This window comes from Nelusetta ayraudi, unplaced genomic scaffold, assembly GCF_046127955.1.
Source record: "Nelusetta ayraudi isolate G7.1 ecotype Tasmania unplaced genomic scaffold, CSIRO-AGI_Nayr_v1 ptg000011l, whole genome shotgun sequence".
Taxonomy (NCBI): domain Eukaryota; kingdom Metazoa; phylum Chordata; class Actinopteri; order Tetraodontiformes; family Monacanthidae; genus Nelusetta; species Nelusetta ayraudi.
Genome location: NW_027466061.1, coordinates 19,768,420 through 19,789,622, shown reverse-complemented (window position 1 = coordinate 19,789,622; position 21,203 = coordinate 19,768,420). Strand labels below are relative to the sequence as shown.

At 44.2% G+C, this 21,203-nt stretch overlaps 1 protein-coding gene across 1 annotated transcript in view; it reads right to left on the bottom strand.

Annotated features, from left to right (window-relative positions):
- The window catches only part of tep1 (telomerase-associated protein 1), a 30,839-nt gene extending 9,776 nt beyond the window's left edge, over positions 1 to 21,063 (bottom strand). Inside the window, exons 1-34 of the mRNA XM_076021781.1 lie at positions 20,897 to 21,063; positions 19,842 to 20,332; positions 19,564 to 19,749; positions 19,256 to 19,405; positions 16,238 to 16,402; positions 15,387 to 15,524; positions 15,110 to 15,181; positions 14,814 to 14,938; positions 14,406 to 14,563; positions 13,698 to 13,807; positions 13,530 to 13,608; positions 12,851 to 13,043; positions 9,097 to 9,361; positions 7,502 to 7,654; positions 6,571 to 6,627; positions 6,075 to 6,199; positions 5,918 to 5,986; positions 5,401 to 5,544; positions 4,990 to 5,281; positions 4,348 to 4,469; positions 4,017 to 4,130; positions 3,733 to 3,850; positions 3,390 to 3,581; positions 3,101 to 3,285; positions 2,867 to 3,008; positions 2,615 to 2,794; positions 2,006 to 2,098; positions 1,649 to 1,784; positions 1,366 to 1,525; positions 1,154 to 1,287; positions 985 to 1,073; positions 552 to 666; positions 381 to 407; positions 89 to 296 (exon numbers count right to left, since the gene is read on the bottom strand). Coding sequence (XP_075877896.1) covers positions 89 to 296; positions 381 to 407; positions 552 to 666; positions 985 to 1,073; positions 1,154 to 1,287; positions 1,366 to 1,525; positions 1,649 to 1,784; positions 2,006 to 2,098; positions 2,615 to 2,794; positions 2,867 to 3,008; positions 3,101 to 3,285; positions 3,390 to 3,581; positions 3,733 to 3,850; positions 4,017 to 4,130; positions 4,348 to 4,469; positions 4,990 to 5,281; positions 5,401 to 5,544; positions 5,918 to 5,986; positions 6,075 to 6,199; positions 6,571 to 6,627; positions 7,502 to 7,654; positions 9,097 to 9,361; positions 12,851 to 13,043; positions 13,530 to 13,608; positions 13,698 to 13,807; positions 14,406 to 14,563; positions 14,814 to 14,938; positions 15,110 to 15,181; positions 15,387 to 15,524; positions 16,238 to 16,402; positions 19,256 to 19,405; positions 19,564 to 19,749; positions 19,842 to 20,330 — 4,985 coding nt within the window. The 5' untranslated portion in view covers positions 20,331 to 20,332; positions 20,897 to 21,063. The remainder of the gene's footprint in view (positions 1 to 88; positions 297 to 380; positions 408 to 551; positions 667 to 984; positions 1,074 to 1,153; positions 1,288 to 1,365; positions 1,526 to 1,648; positions 1,785 to 2,005; positions 2,099 to 2,614; positions 2,795 to 2,866; positions 3,009 to 3,100; positions 3,286 to 3,389; positions 3,582 to 3,732; positions 3,851 to 4,016; positions 4,131 to 4,347; positions 4,470 to 4,989; positions 5,282 to 5,400; positions 5,545 to 5,917; positions 5,987 to 6,074; positions 6,200 to 6,570; positions 6,628 to 7,501; positions 7,655 to 9,096; positions 9,362 to 12,850; positions 13,044 to 13,529; positions 13,609 to 13,697; positions 13,808 to 14,405; positions 14,564 to 14,813; positions 14,939 to 15,109; positions 15,182 to 15,386; positions 15,525 to 16,237; positions 16,403 to 19,255; positions 19,406 to 19,563; positions 19,750 to 19,841; positions 20,333 to 20,896) is intronic.
- Between the last annotated feature and the right edge of the window lie 140 nt (positions 21,064 to 21,203).

The window sequence follows — 21,203 nt, the reverse complement described above, 5'->3', positions numbered from 1 at the left end:
ACCTTTTGAACAAAGACGGACCATCAGAGTTGTACCAGAATGCAGAACAACACATTTCTTTCAACCGCTTAGCAGTTGACCCAGTCACCTGGTTTCCTGATGCTGATGATCTTTGTTGAGCCACTCAACCACCTGGATGCCTCCTTTTCCCACAAGGCTTTGTGCCCAGGTGTTAGCAGGGGTCTCAGGAGGCTCATTGAGAGCCTGCTGGATGCAAAGGTTTGGCCAGGAGGACAGCAGATTGGCGTGACGCTGCAGGAAACTCCAGCAGTCTTCTACACAAGCACGGGAGGCCTCTGAGAGCACAAAGACAAACTTTTGTCACAAGAACAAAGCAGATCTACTAGGATTTGGTCATTTGGAGACATTTAACAACTTACGTGGTAGAGCTGGCATGTGCTTTTCATCTGTAGGATATTTAAAAAGATAATAGAAAACAAATGTCAGGACTTTTGCTTTAACCAGTGCTCATAAAGGAAAACTCTTCAGAGGGACTCAAAGTGTCCCACAGTGTTTGAATAAAAAATTACGCATCATATCATCATCCTCACAAAACAAGCTGTAGGTCTCCATGAGGTGCTGCAGGAGGCCGTGGCGAACATTAGCATACAGGAAGTGAAAGCTGGAGAGCAAGCGATGAAGCACTTCCACTTGACCACTCTGAATCTGTACAAAGCAACGCAAACGAGAACAACTGTCATGGTCACAACTGATCTGTGTAATGAGTGGACACACACTGTTAATGTTATTTAAGTTCATGCATTGTACCCGATCAGGAAGAGGATTCTAGAACAAAAAAACAACTTCAAAAACTGATAAAACTTGTGGGAAGTAAGTCAAGAAATACTAAAAATTGGCATCAAACTTCATTGAAAAATCCAAGTCAGAGTGTGTGTGTGTGTGTGTGTGTGTGTACATATACGTCTTGTTCAGCTCGAGGTCAAGCTATGCAGTCTATAGCATACATTGTGTCGTGCGACTAACCAGACTGGATGACAGGTGCTTGACAGAGTTGGCCTCACAATGAAGGAAGGTGTCTTTGTCTTCTTGATTGGCTAGTACCCACAGGTGAGCTGTATGAAGAGCAACAACAGTCAATAAACTAACCGGCAGCCTATTTGTAGGAATTATCATTCAGCAGTGTGTAGCTTACCTGCCAGGACAAGGTGAGCTCTGCTTCTGTCCATTTCTGATGAAAGCAGAAAGCTCTCAAAGGCTTTCCGCACCTCTGGGTTGCTTATGGTCAGCATGTCATCATTGTTGTGGCAATGAAATGGACCAATCAGACTGCAGGACACAGTGGGAAAAGTAAGACACACAAAATCTTCAAACAGCTTCAGTTCAGATCACTTCACAGATTCCTACCTCTTCAGACTGTGGACAATGTGAGTGAATGCGGTCATTGGAATCCGTTCTTTGGGCTTCCAGGACAATTGCAGTGCTTCCTGCCACGACATCTTTCCATCCTGGGACGACAGGTCACTGCACGTGTTGAGCACAGAGTACAAGTGTCCCTCCCTCAGGCCTGTCAATAAGGAGGAGACCATGTTGTGGGTAATTTGAGACAGTTCATCAGTGTTCTAATTCCGTCTGACTTTACACGTCTAGTTTCTAATTGAAGACCTCATGGTGTTTCATCATTTCTTACCAATGGGGCTGACAGTGAGCACTGCCAGGGCCCAGCGAAGCCCCAGCAAACCCCTGTGCTGTGAGCACAGTCTGTCCAGGCTGTGCTCCACCAACTGGCTCAAAGACTGAGGAAGACCCTGGAGGTTTTCCTTCAACTGAGAAGCAAAGGAGGTATTTCAAGGTTAGTGTGCACCACAGGCACAATTCTCATGTCAACATATTGAGGAGACAGGCAGTCAGGTTTCAGAAATAATATATGTTCACCTTTTGTATTTGTATTATTTCTGATGGTGGCTATAGTTGCATTATTTTGGAAATTGTAAAAACCCAATAGAGAGAAAATCAAACCACTGAGGGAATGCACAAATAACACAACCTTATCAAAGGAAGCAAAGTTTCTCAGGTCTTCACAGGCCAGGTGCAGGTACAGCGGGCTCACTGCTCCCCTCTTCATTATCAGTGTCTGGAGCTGAGAAAGCAGAGACAGGAATTGAGAAGACAGAGAATGAAACATCAACAAACCTCTTGTGCATTCATCTTTCCAGGAGCAACACATTAAACTCAGTGGTGGGTCATCAGGCCCAGCAAGACCTTTTCTGCTTGCCTAAACATACTCAGAAAAGTGACTTTTCTCCCATAAACATGACAGTAGAGTTACTCTCCATAGTCTGTTTTCTATACATATTATCCTCTTGGTTGCGCCGCTTCCATTGTTGTATATCATGGTAGAGTTTTTAGCCAAACATATTTCAACTAGCTGGTGTTGTCAGGTTCTAGGCCTTCAGAATCAACATTGCAGACTCCTGCGCACTGTGAGTGAACGGACCAGTCAGCTGTGATGGCCAATCAGAACAGAAATGGAGAAGAAAGACACAAATCACACTGAATCATAAAGACTTCCTGCACATTCATCTTCAATGGAGACACCACGAAACTCACTATGAGGTACAAAGTCTGGTGCTGAGAAGAAAACTTAAAAAAGAACCTGGTTGTTGAATGCAGAGTCACTGAGTTTCTTCCCGAACGTGTCCAGTCCCTTCTGAACGATCTCCCTGCGCTCCGGCATGGTGAGCGGCCCCAGTGTAAACAGGAGTGTACTTTTATTCTTGGCCAAGGTTTGCAACAGTGCAGTTTTTGATGTCAGGCTAATTACCAAACAGACACCCTGTGAAGGAAAACACATTTGTTTTCTTACACTTTGAAACCAGGCAGCCGCATAAACTTGCCTCTTACTCACCTTGGGAATCTGCTGTGGTATCCAATCAGAGCTGAGCTGAGCTTTGCCGTCTCTGACAAGATCCACCCCATCAATGAGCATCACCAGTGGTTTCTTCGTCTTCTCGTCAGTCAAAGTGGAGCGGAATTCTGACAGCAAATCTCTGCGATCAAAAGAAATTCAAAATGTTTGAAGCTTTGATGCTTGCACCACACATGTTAATGTCAACTCATTCATGGACAAAACCATATCTACCTATAAGAATGGGGGCTTGGCGTCTCTTCACTTTCTTTCATTTCCCTCAACCACTGAACAAGGAACTGGAGAAGGTCTTCCACAGAGCGCGCCGATTGGCTGGCAGCGGTAGAGTAGGATATGACATCACAGTCCAGGTTTCCCCTGCACTTTGTTCTGGTCCTGAGAGCATCTGCAAGTGCAGCCTGTGTTGAGAGAGAGATGATGGTTGGCATATCTTGTCTGCTGATCACAAAGTGAGCCACAAACAGGAGAAGTGATGTAAGCAGAGGTGTGTGGAGAAGTTTACCATGAAGACACTTTTGCCCTCTCCAGGTGCTCCCTCCACCACCATCATCCCTCCTTTGCTCTGAGCCACATCCACCATCTCCACAGCCTTGGCCAACAGCTTGGCCCTGCCGAAGAACTGCCTCTGCAGCGCCCCCTGGTGCGCTTTCTGCTCACTCATGTTTGACTCGGCTGTGGCCTTGTCATCCTCCTCCTGAATAAGAAAATGTTTGTTTCACACAGTAAGTATTTTATACTGGAACAGATGCAGTGTCTGGACTTTAACAGTGTCTGGACTTGAACACAATATAGAAAAAGGAAGTTTCATAATTGAACAGCTTTTTTCTAAAAACGGAAAGAATGACCTCAACAAACTGTTGCACAACAGCCGTCCACACATCTTCAAGCACAGCCCTGCCAAAGACCTCCAGGTTTTTCAAATAGGGTTTCCCATCCACAACACCTCCCCACTCACATGGGTAACTATAAGAGAAAACGGAGAGAGAAGTTCAGGCAAGCCTACTTGTATAAAGTATAACTTCAACACTGACAAAAGAACAGTTTCAAAATACTAGAACTTCTGAACAGGTATAAAAACAAGGCCAACAACTGAAGCTTGCATTGGAAGTTGATGATTGACAAGACTCACTTTTTAGTGACCTTGACCTCACTAAACTGCAGCCACTTCTTCAGGGACACCATTTTGGACTCAGCCTCCTTGGATTCAGCAACAAAGTCAGATCTCCAAGCCACTGGAATTGATCTGAAAAGCACAGCAAAAGTGGAGTGAAAACCTTCACTGACTGTACACACTGAAGTGATGGGCTCACAATCTCTAATTATTCTTCACCCTCAGAGGAATGCACAAATATGTGAAATGAATCCTTCATTTGAATTGAAGAGTAAAATCAAACACTTTTCCTGCAAGAACACATACGCAGACAATTTCTGGTAGTGTGAGAAGACAATTTATCACGTACTTGATGACGTTTGGATCTCTGAAGTAGCAGAACATTCGCTTGCGTGCAGTGCCGGGATAAAGAGCCTTGAACTGACACATCTCCATCTCTGTGATGGACAGACCTGCTGGAGCCGACGCCAGCTGCACAAAACATTTCAAACAATGCAACAGAATTGTATTACTTTAGATTCACATTGAAACATTCTGTCTTTCTATTTATCCTGAGCACTATTAAAGGGATAGTAGTACAACCTCTTGGAAGCTTTGTAAAATGTCTTGAAATGTTCATCATTATTTCATAGCGTGGTGGACGTGGAGGTCACAACTTTTCCACGAGTTTGGTTTGTATCTGTGTGATTGTGTATTTGATGAGTTTTGAGGAAGAGGGACCTGAAGCATTCACCCTCATTTCATTTTACTGTGAAGCTTGTGCCTCTGATACAGGCAGTAGTAATTAAGCAGAATGTGTTTGTGATAGGCACATTTGCCACAATGATCAAATATTCCTAAAAGGTCAAATTTGATCAGAATATTTAGTTTAATTTTCATTCAGTTTAAACTTGGATGGACGCACATACAACATTTAAGTAGTTCTGAGCTCACTGTTGACACAGGCTGCACTTGAACCAATACCAGTAAACTCTGCTTCATAATGACTCACCCATTTATACTCTGGCAGGTCAGGAAGGACAGGTTTGGGAGGCACCAGGCCATACCTTTCACCCAGAATCCCGACCAACATTTGACTCCGGCAAACCTCCCCCAGGCACAACTCAGCAGCCCGGCCAGACTCTTCTTCTGTCACACCCCACCGCAGTTCCACCTCCTGCAGGTAGAGGCAGTGAGACGCAGCGCGACGACGCAGCTCTGGGAACACACTGTGCACCAAGACGTCTCGCTCAGCGTGCATGTCTCGGAAGGTGGAGGAGATAAACACGCGGACAACTCGCCACCTGACGGACGACAAAGGAGGAAAGACATGTTGAAATAGTTAGAAGAAGAAGATACAGAACATTTTGCATGGCAGACTGCTGGACGGCAGTAACTTAAAAGCAATGCGTCCAACAATTACCTCAACTCTGGAATAGCAGGTATTGGGACAACGTTGTTTATAGCCTCAGGGCTTTTGGCTCCCTCTGCTGGTGGAATATTGTACACTTTGTCTAAATGCTCCACATGGTCGAGTAGCCTGGATGACCCTCGTTCTGCCACAAACCTAGAGGCAAGAACATACGCAACTATGAGAAATACACTTTTAGTGAGAATCACATCACACAAAAAATATCACTCTTGTGCCTTTTGGACACAGACTGAACATTTGGAAAACAACCAGCTAAAGAGTCGAGATGTATTTAGCTTCCTAACCCACTTACTAACTACACTAAATGGACAGTTAATAAATTTTTGCTGGCAAAGTTTTTAGAAATTCAATTGAACCCCCCGCTAGTTCTAGCTTTGAACTGCAAAAAGGTGCAAAAGAGGATTTTATTGAATTTTTATTGCAGCAGGTCTTCACGGAGTCATAAATAACTGTCAGTAGTCAACAATGTAAATCATTTCTGGAGTGAAATGAGAAATAGACTTTTTACCTCAGCAATTGGTCACTGAACCCTCGCAGAGTCACACAATTCATTTCCATGGTCTCCTCATGGCTGTAACTGTAAAAAAAAAATAAAATAAAATAAAAATCAAGCACTTAGTGTGAATGACAGCAGAGAGACTGACATCCATGAACTGGACAGTTACCATTCTGAATTTAGGTGGATTTTCACCATCAAGGCCTTCTCATTTATGTCCTTTCTGTAGTTGTTGATTGGCCACTCCACATCATCACTGAACCATCTGTTACACAGCACAATGATGTTGTCCACCTAATGTGAGAAATATCACTGGATTAATCAAAACGCATGGGATTACCATCAATTACTTTTCTCCAACGAGAATAACTTGTGTATCGTTTGTGTTTGTTTTGAAGGTGGGGGATTTTTTATTTTTTCACTTTACTGTTTTTTTTTTTAAAATAATCATTCTAACTTCAATTAGCTCCTTTGACCTGTCTGGCCATGATGGGAAGGCGGAATGGCTTTGAATGTCTTTAATATTGCTGAAAGATTTATGTTTAAAGGGAGAGCTTGTGAGTGAGTGAGTGTGTAGTTGTTGCACAGCACCAAACCAGGCAACAGTCCAGGGTAGGTAATGGCGGGGTGGGGGGTGGGGGGTAAATATCATTAAATACACTTACTTTGTTCTTCTTTGTGAGCAATGACTGAAGCACATCTTTTTTTGACTCATCAGAATTCTGTCAAAGAGAAATATAAATCAGTTACCACATAATAACTATTTTGAAATATAATTGTTGTCTAACATGAAATCCTCATGTCACACTGGGTATGAAGCTACGCATAGGTATAAAGATAGATCAGCCAACACATTTTTCACTGTGATTTGAGTGAGAGCGACTAAGGAATCCATCTTTCTGTTGTCAGGGAAAAATAAATTTGCCATTACCGACGGAAAGAAAAAGGATTACATATAGAAAGCGTCCTTATAAAAAGTAGTGCACTTTAACTGTATTTTAACTGGAACCAGAGTGGATTTTAGGGGCACAAAGTTAATGAAACTGTAGCTGTGACAAGTCTGCAACCCAGTTAGTGTATCAAAAAAAGCACTTTGCTGATCTATGCTGTGAAACGGTGGGTGTCGATTAGCCAGTGTGGCCAACTTCTAGGTCAGAAAAACACCTACAGAGAATTCCAAAAGCCAAAAAATAGACTAATAATTGATACATCACTTGGATGTAATTATTTTAAAATGATGTGCATGTAATTGGAGTGGACATTGTGAGAGCGAGGCATAACACTACAGTAAAGAAAGAGAAAGTAAGTGAATGAAAAAACCTCCCGAATATATTTACAGCCACGAATCAATATTCTTTCTTCACTTTTTTTTTTTAAATCACAATTCCAACCACCTATTTTGTTTGAGAACAGAGATCAACAAATACCTGTCTCCACTTGTGCCTGAGTGGGTTAGCAGTTAGGGTAAGGGTTAGGCGTAGAGGCAAGGAGTAGTTGCCAATTACAAGCACATAGGATGGGTCTTTGTCCATCTCTGTTGCGACTAAAGTAACACTTCCAACCCTCATTCATTATTCCCCACAGAAAGCCCCTGACCTGTATCTGCTTTACCACACTCCGGACATTTTCCAGAAGAACATCAGACTTCAGCTCCAGTTTCTGACTACCATCCCATTCACTTTTAATGAGCTCAAAGTCTTCAGCACTGCTGCCAATCATGAGACCCAGCAACACTGCCACCTCTGTCATCTAAGAAAATAGGACACAGATAAAACATCACAAGGTCAGTATTGATTTGCTATGTATGTGTATGTGTGTGTGTGTATATATGTATATATATATATTATACATATATATATATATATATATACACTATATTACCAAAAGTATTTGCTCACCCATCCAAATGATCAGAATCAGGTGTCCTAATCACTTGGCCTGGCCACATGTGTATAAAATCAAGCACCTAGGCATGCAGACTGTTTTGACAAACATTTGTGAAAGAATGGGTCGCTCTCAGGAGCTCAGTGAATTCCAGCGTGGAACTGTCATAGGATGCTACCTGTGCAACAAATCCAGTTGTGAAATTTCCTCGCTCCTAAATATTCCACAGTCAACTGTCAGCTTTATTATAAGAAAATGGAAGAGTTTGGGGCCAACAGCAACTCAGCCACGAAGTGGTAGGCCATGTAAATTGATGGAGAGGGGTCAGCGGATGCTCAGGCGCATTGTGCAAAGAGGTCGCCAACTTTTTGCACAGTCAATTGCTGCAGAGCTCCAAACTTCATGTGGCCTTCAGATTAGCCCAAGTACAGTATGCAGAGAGCTTCATGGAATGGGTTTCCATGGCAGAGCAGCTGCATCCAAGCCATACATCACCAAGTGCAATGCGAAGCACCGGATGCAGTGGTGTAAAGCACGCCGCCACTGGACTCTAGAGCAGTGGAGACGCGTTCTCTGGAGTGATGAATCACGCTTTTCCATCTGGCAATCTGATGGACGAGTCTGGGTTTGGAGGTTGCCAGGAGAACGGTACTTTGGACTGCATTGTGCCAAGTGTGAAATTTGGTGTAGGAGGAATTATGGTGTGGGGTTGTTTTTCAGGAGTCGGGCTTGGCCCCTTAGTTCCAGTGAAAGGAACTTTGAATGCTTCAGGATACCATTCCATGCTCCCGACATTGTGGGAACAGTTTGTAGCGGACCCCTTCCGCTTCCAACATGCAACAAGCAAGGTCCTTAAAGACATGGATGACAGAGTCTGGTGTGGATGAACTTGACTGGCCTGCACAGAGTCCTGACCTGAACCCGATAGAACACCTTTGGGATGAATTAGAGCGGAGACTGAGAGCCAGGCCTTCTCCACCAACATCAGTGTGTGACCTCACCAATGCACTTTTGGGAGAATGGTCAAATATTCCCTTAAACACACTCCTCAACCTTGTGGACAGCCTTCTCAGAAGAGTTAAAGCTGTAATAGCTGCAAAAGGTGGACCGACATCATAATGAACCCTATGGGTTAGGAATGGCATGACACTTAAGTTCATATGTGAGTCAAGGCAGGTGAGCAAATACTTTTGGTAATATAGTGTATATATATATATATATATATGTATATATATATATATATATATATATATGTACTGTACATACAGTACATATACATATATACATTTGTATATATAAGTACTTACAGTTGGAGACAACTTGTCTTTGTTATTTTTGTTTCTCCTCCTCCCGCAATCCATATCATCTTCATCTTCCCCCTTGTTATCTTGCTCAGGGTCTGGTGGGAGGCAGAAGTCCTGCGCCATTGTTTCTTTATCTTTCAGGTCAGTGGAAAACACGATGACAGTTCGTCCAGGAAGAGGAGGCACGCTGTGTTGGCAGGAGATCTGAACAGCCTTCTCCAGAGCTTTGCGGTAGCGCTCCAATAAATCAGTAGAGTATAATCTCTGACTGGAGACACAGTTGAAATGAACAAATTAGAAATAGAAACATGGTGCTATAGCATCTTGCCTTTTAGCCAGAGTAAGCTTGTGTTTCTTGATTACAGTGCAGAAAAGGCAAAAACTACAGGTTATTTACATGACCCCGGTTCTCTGAGTAACATGAGTTCGATGTCTCACTGTGGGATGCACGCCTCCGCTGCACCCCCTCAGAAGCATCATTCACAAAGCCAATCCAAATTGTCTGGTGGAACGTGTCCGTCCGCATCCGGTAGTCCCACCTCTTTCAAAATAAGCACCTATTTTCACTCCTCCAAGCAATAAGGGTTGTCTGGTGAGACATCTCACTCATATTACTCAGAGAATGGAGAGGGGTTATGTCAATAACCTTAAGTTCTCTTTCCTAATACAGTATTTGCTTAATGTCTCACTATGGGATATGGCAGCTCCTGTATTGCTAGACAAGCTTATCCATCATCCACCAATCGTCCACGATGTTAGCCTGTTCCAATCAGCACTGCAAAACCACTTGCACCATAGACAGAGTGGAGACGTCCAGCATGTAATAACGGACAAAGGTGAGTGATGAGGACCAACTCGCCGAAGTACAAATGTCCTGAACAGAGCCACTCCTCGAGTCAAGTGCGCACCACTAGTGTGCAACAAGCCCTAACTTGCGTACGCCAAGGAAATCACCTCCACCAACCAGTGGGATGTTACAAGGCGCTGCCTTGTAACAGGTTTTCCCTTGTGAGGATTAGACAAATGACTAGTGACAGCACGGACTGGACACAAGGCCTGTGGCTGTAGCTTCTCTGGTGACGTAGTGAACGGCATCAGGTCAATAAGGGGACATGAGCCCACCACTTTAGGCACGAAAGCCGGGTTGGGTCTCAAAGTTATCTTCACGGCCCCTGGAGAGAGCTGAGTGCATGACGGGTGCATTCAAAGTGCATGGATGTCACTGACACGCTTTGTGAGGCCAGAGCCACCAGAATCAAATCATGGCCGTGCTCCCTCACTCTGGCAAGAGTCGGGAGTATCAGGGCCAGAGAAGGAAAAACATACTGTAACGTCCTAGAAATGTGTTCCAGCGTGTGTTACTGTTTATTGGGGTCTGTGCTAAGGTCCCTTTAAGGAGGTGCGGGGGTTCCTGGGAAAAGGGGCGTGCACACGGGTTGGTGGGAGTTCGAGAGGAAGTTGAGAGAGAGAGACATGTCAAGTCTCCGGTTCTGATTGTTGGGTTACCAAGAAAATACCACATTCGAGGCTGTTAGGAGCTACAAAAAAAGCCAGCTGTCAAACCCGCAACAACGCCTGGTTATTGACGAACACAACAACGTCACAATACAGAAGGATGCACGGCCAAGTGTGCGCCAGTGCGTCCACGCCCAGAAGAGCGTCTGTTTGGCGTAGCGAGACAAACAGTGCGCATCACGCATTTTCTCTCGAGGCACACAGATCTACGACAGCCCGAACGTATCAAGCCTGGATCTGCTTCACAATCTCCGGATGCAAAGCCCACTCCCTGTACGCTGGTGCGCCTGTGGACAACAGGTCCACACCTGTGTTCAGAACACCCGGAACGTGCGTCGCTCTCAATGAGAGAAGACCGCCGCAGCTCCATAGGATCAGTTTGCTTGCCAGCATGCGTCACCGACGCCAAGGTAAACTACCTTGACAGTTGATATAAGCCACTGCCATTGTGTTGTCCATCCTCACCAGGACATGATGTCCCTGGGAAGACAGAAGGAAGTGCTTCAAGGAGAGAAACAATGCTGAGAGCTCCAGAAAATTTACGTAAGACCGCACCACCACCGACCGCTCCAGCAACCCCTCAGAGACTGCCACTCCAGCCCGAGAGACTGGCATCTGTGGTGATCACCTTCCTGGACAGGACTGAGCCCATCGGGACCCCGTGGCTCAGGAAGCACGGGACCCACCAGTGACGCAGTGCCCTGGCGCACTCCAGTGTGACCATCACTCGCCGTGAACCATGACGCATGGGATTCAGCCCACATGAGGCCACCCACAGCTGGAATTCGCTCATGCGGAGGCAGCCAAGATGGACTACAAGGATGGCAGATGCCATCAGTCCAAGCAACCGAAGACACAATCTGAACTGCACAGATTTTGCCGGATGGCAGGCTAAGGCTCCTGGAAAGCACTGTCGGCTGAGGCTGAAGATGGCCCGCGACGAGTGAATCCACAGGAGGCATTCTGAACAGATCCAAGCTCTCCTTCGACTTGCAGTCGAGGGAAAAGGCTCCGGAGATTGGGCTCCTGCTGCTGAGAAGACGGTCTCTCCATGAGCAGGCTATGTCAGCCAGCAGCTCCGAGAAGATGGGGAGAAGCTGCTTCGTAGCACTCCTGCCCAGGGGCAATTTCTTCCCTTCATAGTGGGACCTGGTGGTCTCCACAACAATGACTGGCCACAGGATGCCCAGCCAGACCGCTGTGTGTTTGCACACGAGCATGTCAGAGCTGGGAGAAGGGGAAGCTGGTGTGCTCTCCTCATCGTCATCCCAAAAGCTTGCGGGAGCTCTGGGCTGTACAGCCCGAGACAGAGCGATGAATACGTTGTGTTCTTCCTCATCCTCTGATATGAGGATGTCCGAGGTGGCGTACTCATCTTCCCCCATGCCCAGTTCCAGGCCGTATTCAACTGGCGGGGCGTTGGCGGCTAGGTCAGTCTGGGAGCCCGAGCTGGCGCTAGTGTCCGGTGCCGCTCCCTTCCCCTCCTTTCGACACCATGGTCGCCGGAGGGGAGAAAGGGGTCGTGTGCAGAGGCTCTTCAGAGTGAGCACTGCACAGTGTTGACATGAGCCGGGAACATCGATGTCCAGGCGGGCATGTTCCGGCCCTAGGCAGCTCGAGCAGACCTTGTGTGGATCCCTGCTCGAGCTCTTGTTCCCGCAGCAAAAAGGACGGGCCTCTGAGTCTCTGCATCCTCTGCTGTGAGGGTCGTGACGACGACCCTCACAGCTCATTCCTGAAGAGCAGGTGTGCCAGTAGGAAGGAGAGACAGTTAGCTGGTGTGCTAACCGAAGCAGGAAAGTTAGCTTGTTCACGACATACCTGGCAGAAAATTAGCTGGTGTGCTAATGTCCCGAGCTAACTAGCGTCCGGCGACTGAATCCGGTCGGGTCCGTCTGTGGACAGTTAAACGAGCCAGTGCGAGACGAAAGATATGCTCCAAGTCAGAAGAGGTGTTTGAATGAGGCGGTACCGTTCACAGGTGGCATTTATGGTAGGTGGGACTATCTGATACGGACAGATATGTTTCACCAGCCAATCAGGATTGACATAATGAGTTCATTGATGCTTCTGAGGGGCTGCAGCAGAGGCATGCATCCCACAGTGAGACATCGAACAAATATTAGGAAAGAGAACACATTATTTACTCTTTTCTTCTTTTCAATTTCAGGTTTAATTTTGATGTGACGATTTTTCCTCTCCTAGTGAAAATGTGGAGAATATGACATAAACTGATTCATACTTGGCCTTCAGGAACTCCTTTTTCTTTATTTGGTACAGTCGATAGACAAATGGGACTCCAAGTGTGACTTTGATCCTCTTCCTTGGAGTCTCATCCCACTTCTGATTTTTAAAACGTTGGCTTTTAGGGATTTTTTTGAGGATATCCTTCAAAATGTCTTTAGCAGGAGGAAGTTCTTTCTCTGATGCAGAGGCTAGAGGACACGAAGCAACAACATTAAAATACACAGAGAAGTTAACCTGAAATTATGGCTTTTTTTGAGAGCTATTAAAAACTTCAATAGCAAAAAAAAGATACAAAAAAGGAAAACCTAATAATTATTTTAAAGCTCAAAAATTACAAAAACATCAGGAGTTTTTTCAGTCATGCGTACAGAATTAATTGAACTGTTTAATTAGAAATTAATTATGTCACTGCATGAAAAAAATACTAGAACTCAAAACTGTCCAAAATGTGTGTAGTATTTCATATCTCGTAAAATATTTGTGTGATAAATTGGATATATGTGAATTTAATGCTTGATTTTTGTTACTGGGATTTGTTTTTTGGGGGGGGGGATAGGCTCAAATCACATGACAATTATTATGTTGTACTGTAACGTTTAGTCACAAGCTGCCTGGGAAACACATTCCTTTGTTTAATATTCAAAACCACATAATATAAACTGCCCATATCTCACCCAGATTGTAAAGTTCCATGATTACTTTATATGCAGTGAGGAACCTGAAGGGAAATTGTCGACTCTGAACGACAGCTTTCTGTAGACGTTTGAAAAACACTAGGTTATAGAAGGCACTTAAAGAACTGTGCCAAATGCCTGGTTATGAGATACATGAAGATTGCTCACCTTATTGCTCAGCTTGCTGAGAATCTTATTGTGATGGTCCTCACTGATGCCCTTGGTAATCATGTTCCTCAGGTTTCTCAGCATGGCCATGAATGGAAGAGACTTATTGTCTGCACAGAAAAGGCCTTATTCATAAGCGTCATAATGTATCAGTATCAGAAGAAGATTTTTTTTTTATTTATTTGCCGATCTCATTTCCATTCAATCAATCAAACTAAATAAATAAATAAATAAATAATTTTCTTGTTGTTTTTTACACAAGAACGTCGCTAAAAAATAGTTCCCCCTCTGTCACTGCACACAATGCACTGTTAAAAGTCCCCTAACCTCCTGTAAAACATAAAATCAATGCGCAGCCTGGACTGGATGAGTTTTTTTCAGATGACAGAGGGGTCGACCTCTGCCCCATCAACTATCTTTCTCTTACTGCTCAACCACACCCCCAACTTAGCCTGGCTTAAAACAAAGTTTAAAACCTGGCATTTCCTCTTAAGAAGAAGAAGTAGAAGAAGAAGAAGAAGAAGAAGAAGAAGAAGAGTCAAACAAATCTTGTTACCATCCTGGCCTCTGATAAATGAGAGAAAATGGATGCTCTCGTTATAATGCTGTTGTTTCTGTTTGCTTGGTTCTAACTTAACAAAATAAAATACCAAGCTCATTACAAAGACCATAAGTTTTGTAAGCAAAATATGAATGCGCTTCACAGACCTATGAGCTTCTCCCAGGTGGAGGCTTTGTTGCCCTCTTGACTCAGCAGGCGTTCCCATGTCTCTGGCTCTTTGAGTTTCATTCGCTGTCCAGATCTATTCGGCTCCCATGTTCCTTTTATCCCACTGCGAGTAAATTGCTTTATGTCAGAAGGGTACCTGAGATAGGAAAACAAAGCAAAACATACAACTAAGTTTTATAAAGGAAATCAGCCATTGACAATCTATAGATGTTCCCCTCATTCTTTCCACATTTTAATTCTGCCACACTTGTTGAGTATTTAAGCTTCATTTCTGTAATTAAGGCGAAGGCAAAAAACTGTTTACATACAAGCATGTGCTTATACTGACAAATCGTGTTGAAAGGGGGCGACAAAAGTCAGTGATAACTTCTGTTGCCGTTTCTTACTTTTTCCCCAAGATGGCCATGACCTGTTCGGCCGGCTCTTTGATATGAAGCTTCTTGATCATCTTCTTCATACTGAACTCACTCTGCTTTTTATCCACCACTTTTTTGTTGTCTTCAAACTTCAGCTGTGTACAGAGGCAGAAATACAAATCGTGTCTTACTTATAAACATGGTTGATATTGAGACAAAAACTAGACTAAAATATCAAAAAGTAAAAACAAAAACAAGTTCATCATGAATAAATGAATGAATAGCTACATTTCTGTAAAACATGTGGATGCTGTCGGGTAACTTACAAACTTTTCTAGGATAGTTGGATCTGATCTCAGCAAATTTGACCACTTTTTCAGCTTCTCCGCTTCTGGTTTCTGAAAAAAATAAAATAAAAAGTGTCCAAGAAAATAAAATGGAAGAGATACATAACAGAATTTAGGAATAAAATAGGAATAAAAAACAAAATAGCCACACACATCATAAAGGATGAAGCTAATGCATGTAGGGATGCATGCATGCATGTATGTACAGGATTCTATGATGTCTTTAAAAGACAGATCTACATTAATAAACGCATACCTTGGATCTGCCACTCTTGCGGTTGTGTTTACAGCGATGTTTGCGAGTGTTGTATTTAGCCAGCTGATACTCGCTGAAGTCTTTGAACTTGTCAGTCATTGCCTTCTTCAGGCACATTGGAAGTGAGTGGCTGAAGCACTGGAACCAGACAAGCTCTATTAAAACTGAGCAGGTTAAACAACACCGATATACTTGGGTTATGTTCGCACTGCATTCGAACCAGATTTGTTTCTCATATCATTCTCTCCATGCAGTTGTTTAAAAGTAATAAAAATCGGATTTTGTCTTGTCTACACATTAATGTTGTCTCATTACCCATCTGCATTGGTCACTATGGTAATGATGTATTCATCAGCACGTACGCTGATGACATGGAAAGTGCCTTGAAGATCAACATCCCACCCTGCCATCCAATTACAGGCAGTTTCAAGTTGTGATTCTGAACTGATTTATATTTTTTTTTAGCAATTATTGCAGGCTTCATTGTACAGCAAGAGGTTTGACAACATCAAAGTAACAACTGGTAGTAACAAGTCATGCTTGGCACTTTTGGATGCGCCTCTGGTCATTTCAGTCTCTGTGACCATCTAGCTGAATGAATTGTCCATCAAGATCTCCTGCTGCAGTGAGTCAATGAGTCAGCTCAGAAGTGGCATTAGTAAATATCAGATTTGAATCTGATTGAAACCACCTCCGTCACAATCACGAGAATTCATGTTGTTGTTGTTTGTTGCTGTTCACACGTCACAAAATCAGACATTCATCGATCCAGATACGATCAGGTTCAGGAAAATAGAAACACATTTTGGACTTCAGTGTGAACGTAGCCATGGATTCCTACAAACTCTCACCGTGCTGTAGATCCTGATAACTTCCAGCCAATCAGAGGGCAGCTGCACAGCAGCACAGAAGTATCTGCGAAGTTGTGGCTTTGTGGACGGCTGATTTGCAGCCAGTGCCAACAAGAAGTTTGCTGTGATGCGAATGTTCAGCTCCTGTCGAGTGTAAACTGCCACCTGAAAGGGAAAATACAGCAACAAGGAACATAATTGACTAACACAACAATAAATCTATTCCGGTAACAAAAACAACAAATTTAATTAACAATACATGACATCAATAAACTGAATGGATTGAATTCTGTATGTTCTACCATAAGGACTTAAGACATTTTGTTCTTACATGTTGATAATGTAAATTAAGTTGTAATACGAAGATAATTACATATCAATGGTTTCTATTTAATCATGGTATTATGATATTGTGCTATAGTGATTGCCAACAAATGTTCATTAAATTCTAGGCTTTACATGATCACGATTTTTGGGCCGATCACGATCAGTGAGTTTAAATAAACCGATCACCGATCTGATCACGTGAGGAGCAATATTTAAATTACTTGTTTATGTCGGGGGGGGCGGGGAGGGGGGGGGGGTGAGGCGGAGAGGCGTCCCCGAAATATACGGGACAAAGTGAAGTGCGTCCCGTATCAGTTCATTATGGGACAGGTTCTTTAGTTGCCAAATATGGTTGGGAATACCCCTGAGTTTTACATCTATGGGGCTCTACATAAGGTCGGGTCAGCTACAGCTCCCCTTGTCTTCAGTTGTGGAGGAGTTTAAAGTCGCCAAGTGCAGACTTTCCCTGATATATAGGGACTCCAAAGACCAACTCATCAGGGAAGCAGGAATAAGAACAAGATCCGGCAGGAAGTGGGCCGCCAGCACCGCCATTAACCAGGCAGAATCTTCTCTCAAGACCAGGGATACCATCGGAAATCCCTGCACTGGAAGACAGGGTCTGGGAACATCACATTTCCAGCAGTGGTCCAAGTCCACTCCCAGGGAAAGGAGGACCATGATCCAGGATGAAGTTCGGAACCTTGAGGAAGAAGGAAGAAGAGCTCAATCCGTCGAGCTCGCAACTCAAGGTGCCTGGACAAGGTGGAACCTTCCCAAGAGGACCATCACGTGGAGTGAACTGTGGAGGTTGGAGCCTTTCCGTATCTCGTTTCTGCTCCGAGCAGTGTACGACACCTTACCAACCCCAGTCAACTTGCACAGGTGGGGAATGAGGGAGGACCCGCTGTGCAGGTTGTGTGGCAGTAAAGGGACTATGGCGCACATTCTTTCAGGATGCAAAACAGCATTGACCCAGGGAAAATACAGGTGGCGCCATGACAGGGTGTTGGCACTGCTCGCAGACATCTTGGAGCAAGAGAGGAGAAAGAAACATCCATCCAAAACTAGACCACAGCCGAGCACCATCACCTTCGTGAAAGCAGGTCATAGACCAGTTGTCCAAGGCCAAGCAAGCCAGGCAAAACCTCCTGCAGTTGGCCCAGGGTTGGGAGATGGAGGTCGACCTGGGGAGGAAGCTCCACTTCCCAGAGGCAGTACTGTCCACCATTCTGAGACCAGACATAATTATGTGGTCTCCAGAGGGAAAGAAAATCATCCTGGTGGAACTAACTGTCCCGTGGGAGGAGGGCTGTGAGGAAGCGGCAGAGAGAAAGAAAACCAAGTACCAACAACTTGCCCAGGATTGCAGGGACAAGGGGTGGACAATATGGCTGGTGACAGTGGAAGTTGGATGTCGAGGATTCCCAGCGCAATCTGTGTGGAATCTAATGACAAAAAGGTCGGATTGAGAGGCCACTTGAGGAAAACAGCTGTTCGAAGGTTGGGAGAAGCGGCAGAGAGAGCCTCCTGTTGGCTCTGGCATAAAAGAGAGGACAACAGCTGGAAGCCTGGATGAGAGGGGCAGTGATCTGGCCAATCACGGCTGACCCGCCAACCGGAGAGTGTTGTGGTTAAGGGTCGAAACACTCGATGAACATTGGAGACCACCTGATGACCTCTCATCCAGGCCAAGGCTTTATCCATTAGAAATGATTATAACAGCATCTTTGATGTATTTACAAACTGGGACAATCGCGTATTTTACGGGAGTAGACCACAGACGGAACTCCAATGAGGTTTTTTCATTTTCCCTAAAAAACGGGACAAATTGTGTCCCGGGAGAGATTTTATTTTTCCCGGGACAGGTGGTGAAAAAAAGAGAACAATTCTGGGAAAAACGGGACGGGTGGCAACCCTATTAGCATCCGTTTCGGAGTTTGCTTTTATTTTTCTTTCTCCGCGCTGCGTTTCTTGAACTCGACATGCTCCTCCGTGTGTATCTTTTCCAAGTGCCTGATTAAATTTGTCGTGTTGAAATTTTTTGCCGATGTTCCCCCGCGAGGTACTGTAGCGTTGCATATATTGCAGATAGCTCGTGCTATATCTGTTTCTCTCACTTTGAAAAACTTCCACACCTCTGACATGTTTGTTTGTGTTGCCCATGGATGTTGCCGTCGTGAAGATTCAAATAAACTTTATTGTCCGTCACATAGCGACAGTACTCAAAACAGGAAGAGGCACGAAGACAAAAATTAAGTTTTTTGAATCATGAATCATTAGCTCTCGGATACAAACAAATAAACATGTCGATGCTGTGGAACTACTTTGGAGTAAATGAGACAGATGAAAAAAGTTTCAACACAACCATGACGTCATTGATAGGATCGGTGATTTATGACATGAATCCCGATCACGAACATTTCAAAAAATGCCAAATATCGGCCGATCCGATATAGCCGATATGATCGGTGTAAAGCCTATTTCTACTACATTCATTTTATGTTGATTCTGTAAATTATGTTAGTAGACTCGTGACAAAATGCTGTGACCGTGTGTGGGGTTTTTCTTAATTACTCCTCCATGTATGTGGTATTTCAAAGTCCAACACTGGTTCCCAATATTAAATATTTAATTAACATAACTGAACAAAAATGATACAAAGCAACCAATGCAAGCACGAAAACGCACCTTGAGAAGAAACTGGGGGTCAGACACAGAAATGTCCTTTGCTAGGTTCATGATCCTGCTCCAAACACTGTCCTCTGAGTTCCAGTCCGTCTGGCCTGGAGCTGTGCTCTTATGGACCAGGGAGCAACACACTTCATTCAGCAGCAGATACTGAGGAAGATACAGAAAGACTTTGTGTTATGATGCAAACAAAAAAAGGTCTATTTACTTCAAACAACACAGTGACACTGACACTGGTGCAGACATGCCAACCATGCAAGACCAAAAACAACAGTCACTTCAACAACACATGAATTATTTGTGGCTACCTTTTTTTCATTCAGCTTCTCTTTCGCTGCATCCTCTCCTCTATCAATCTCAACAAATTCCTCTTGTCTTAAGGGGAGTTCCACTTCTGTGATGCCCAAGTCAGTCCCAGGACCAGATTGCTCCGAGATAGGTTCAACATCCTCCTCCATCTCCTCTTCAGGCAAATCACCTTCCTCAGAATGAGTCTGATGCAGAGCAAGTGACATTTTAATAGTACTACTATCAAATGGATGTATATACAGTGGTGTTTCTGTCATGAAAAATAGTAGTTAGCTACCACGCTCATTCCTCTGAAAGATGTTTCCTCTTCATCTTTGTCTCCATCATCATACCTCTCATGCTCTCCACCCAGACCACATGGTAAGGATGAAGAAGGCTCACAAATGCTTTTAAGCAGAGTACTGCTGGCCAAGGAGGTTGAGAGCAGAGAGTCGTTAGTGACAGCAGTTAAGGAAGAAAACAGAGGTAAGCTGCTCGTTAGAAGCTTGTTCTCTGTGTTGAGGAGAGCAGAGGTAGGTGAAGCTGAGCAGGGGGAGGAGGAGAGAAGGGAGGACACTGTAGAAGACAGACTAGAGGGCTGGAGAGATGGGCATGATGGAGGCTGTGCTGTAGAGGTCAGGAGTGGAGAGATGTGCATCAGTGTGGGGCTCTGTGATAAGATCTTGTTCTCCAGATTTGGAGGAGCATAGTTGGAGGACAAACTTCTCCCACTTGTGGCCCACTGCTGGTCTCCTTGAGCCACAGACTGCAGAGTCAGCGCCTTCATCTCTGTATGATGACAATCATACAGAGGGGTCAAAGGCTGTAACATGTTTGGTATCCAGTCACAATCACTGTTTGGTTAGAGAGAAAAATGGAGCATAGGAGTGAGATAAGCAGTTCAGCAACACATTTACTGCTGTTTGAACAACCGTTGGAATGTTGTCAAACGTAGGGTGTGTTCCCTCATCAAACACAATCAAAAAGGGAACACAGTCCACAGCCCCAACTCATTTATGGTTTCTCTTGATAGAAATAGGACAAAATCTTCAAGAGATTGCAGAAATATGATTAAATGAGAACACAAATGAGTTTATGCTCTCATTAAGTTCAATAAAGAGTGACAAGCAAACACTTGAATTTAAAAGTTGCAGTTAATTCACATCTAGATACATTGCCGAGCCCTAATTCAGTTAAGCCGTACTTGGCGTTCAATAAACCTCTGAATTAACTGAAACGGGGAATCGAGTTTACGTTCAACGATTTAAAGCTACCCGGAAGTCAAATTATTTGCATGACTCAAGAAATCACGTAGGCGTGGCAGCGATTTTTGACCACAGGTCGAAAACTCACCGGAAACCCCTCAATGAAATCCTCACGCTGACGCCAAACAAAATGGGTACTTTTGTATTTCAGTGTGTAGTCGTTTTCTGAGCTATGACAAGCGTCACTAAAAGACCGAGGTCTGCTCCGCTGGTCACATGGCGAGCGCTTGCTCTTGAGTAGGGAACACTGGTTGGTCCAAGCTGTTTTTCTTTTTACCGTAATACCAAATATATGCGCTCGTGTCTGATTTTTTATTTTTATTATTATTATTTTTTTTAAACCGACTACGCCAACGCAACTGAGTCTTTCGGAACTCACCTGCTATCAAGAAGAG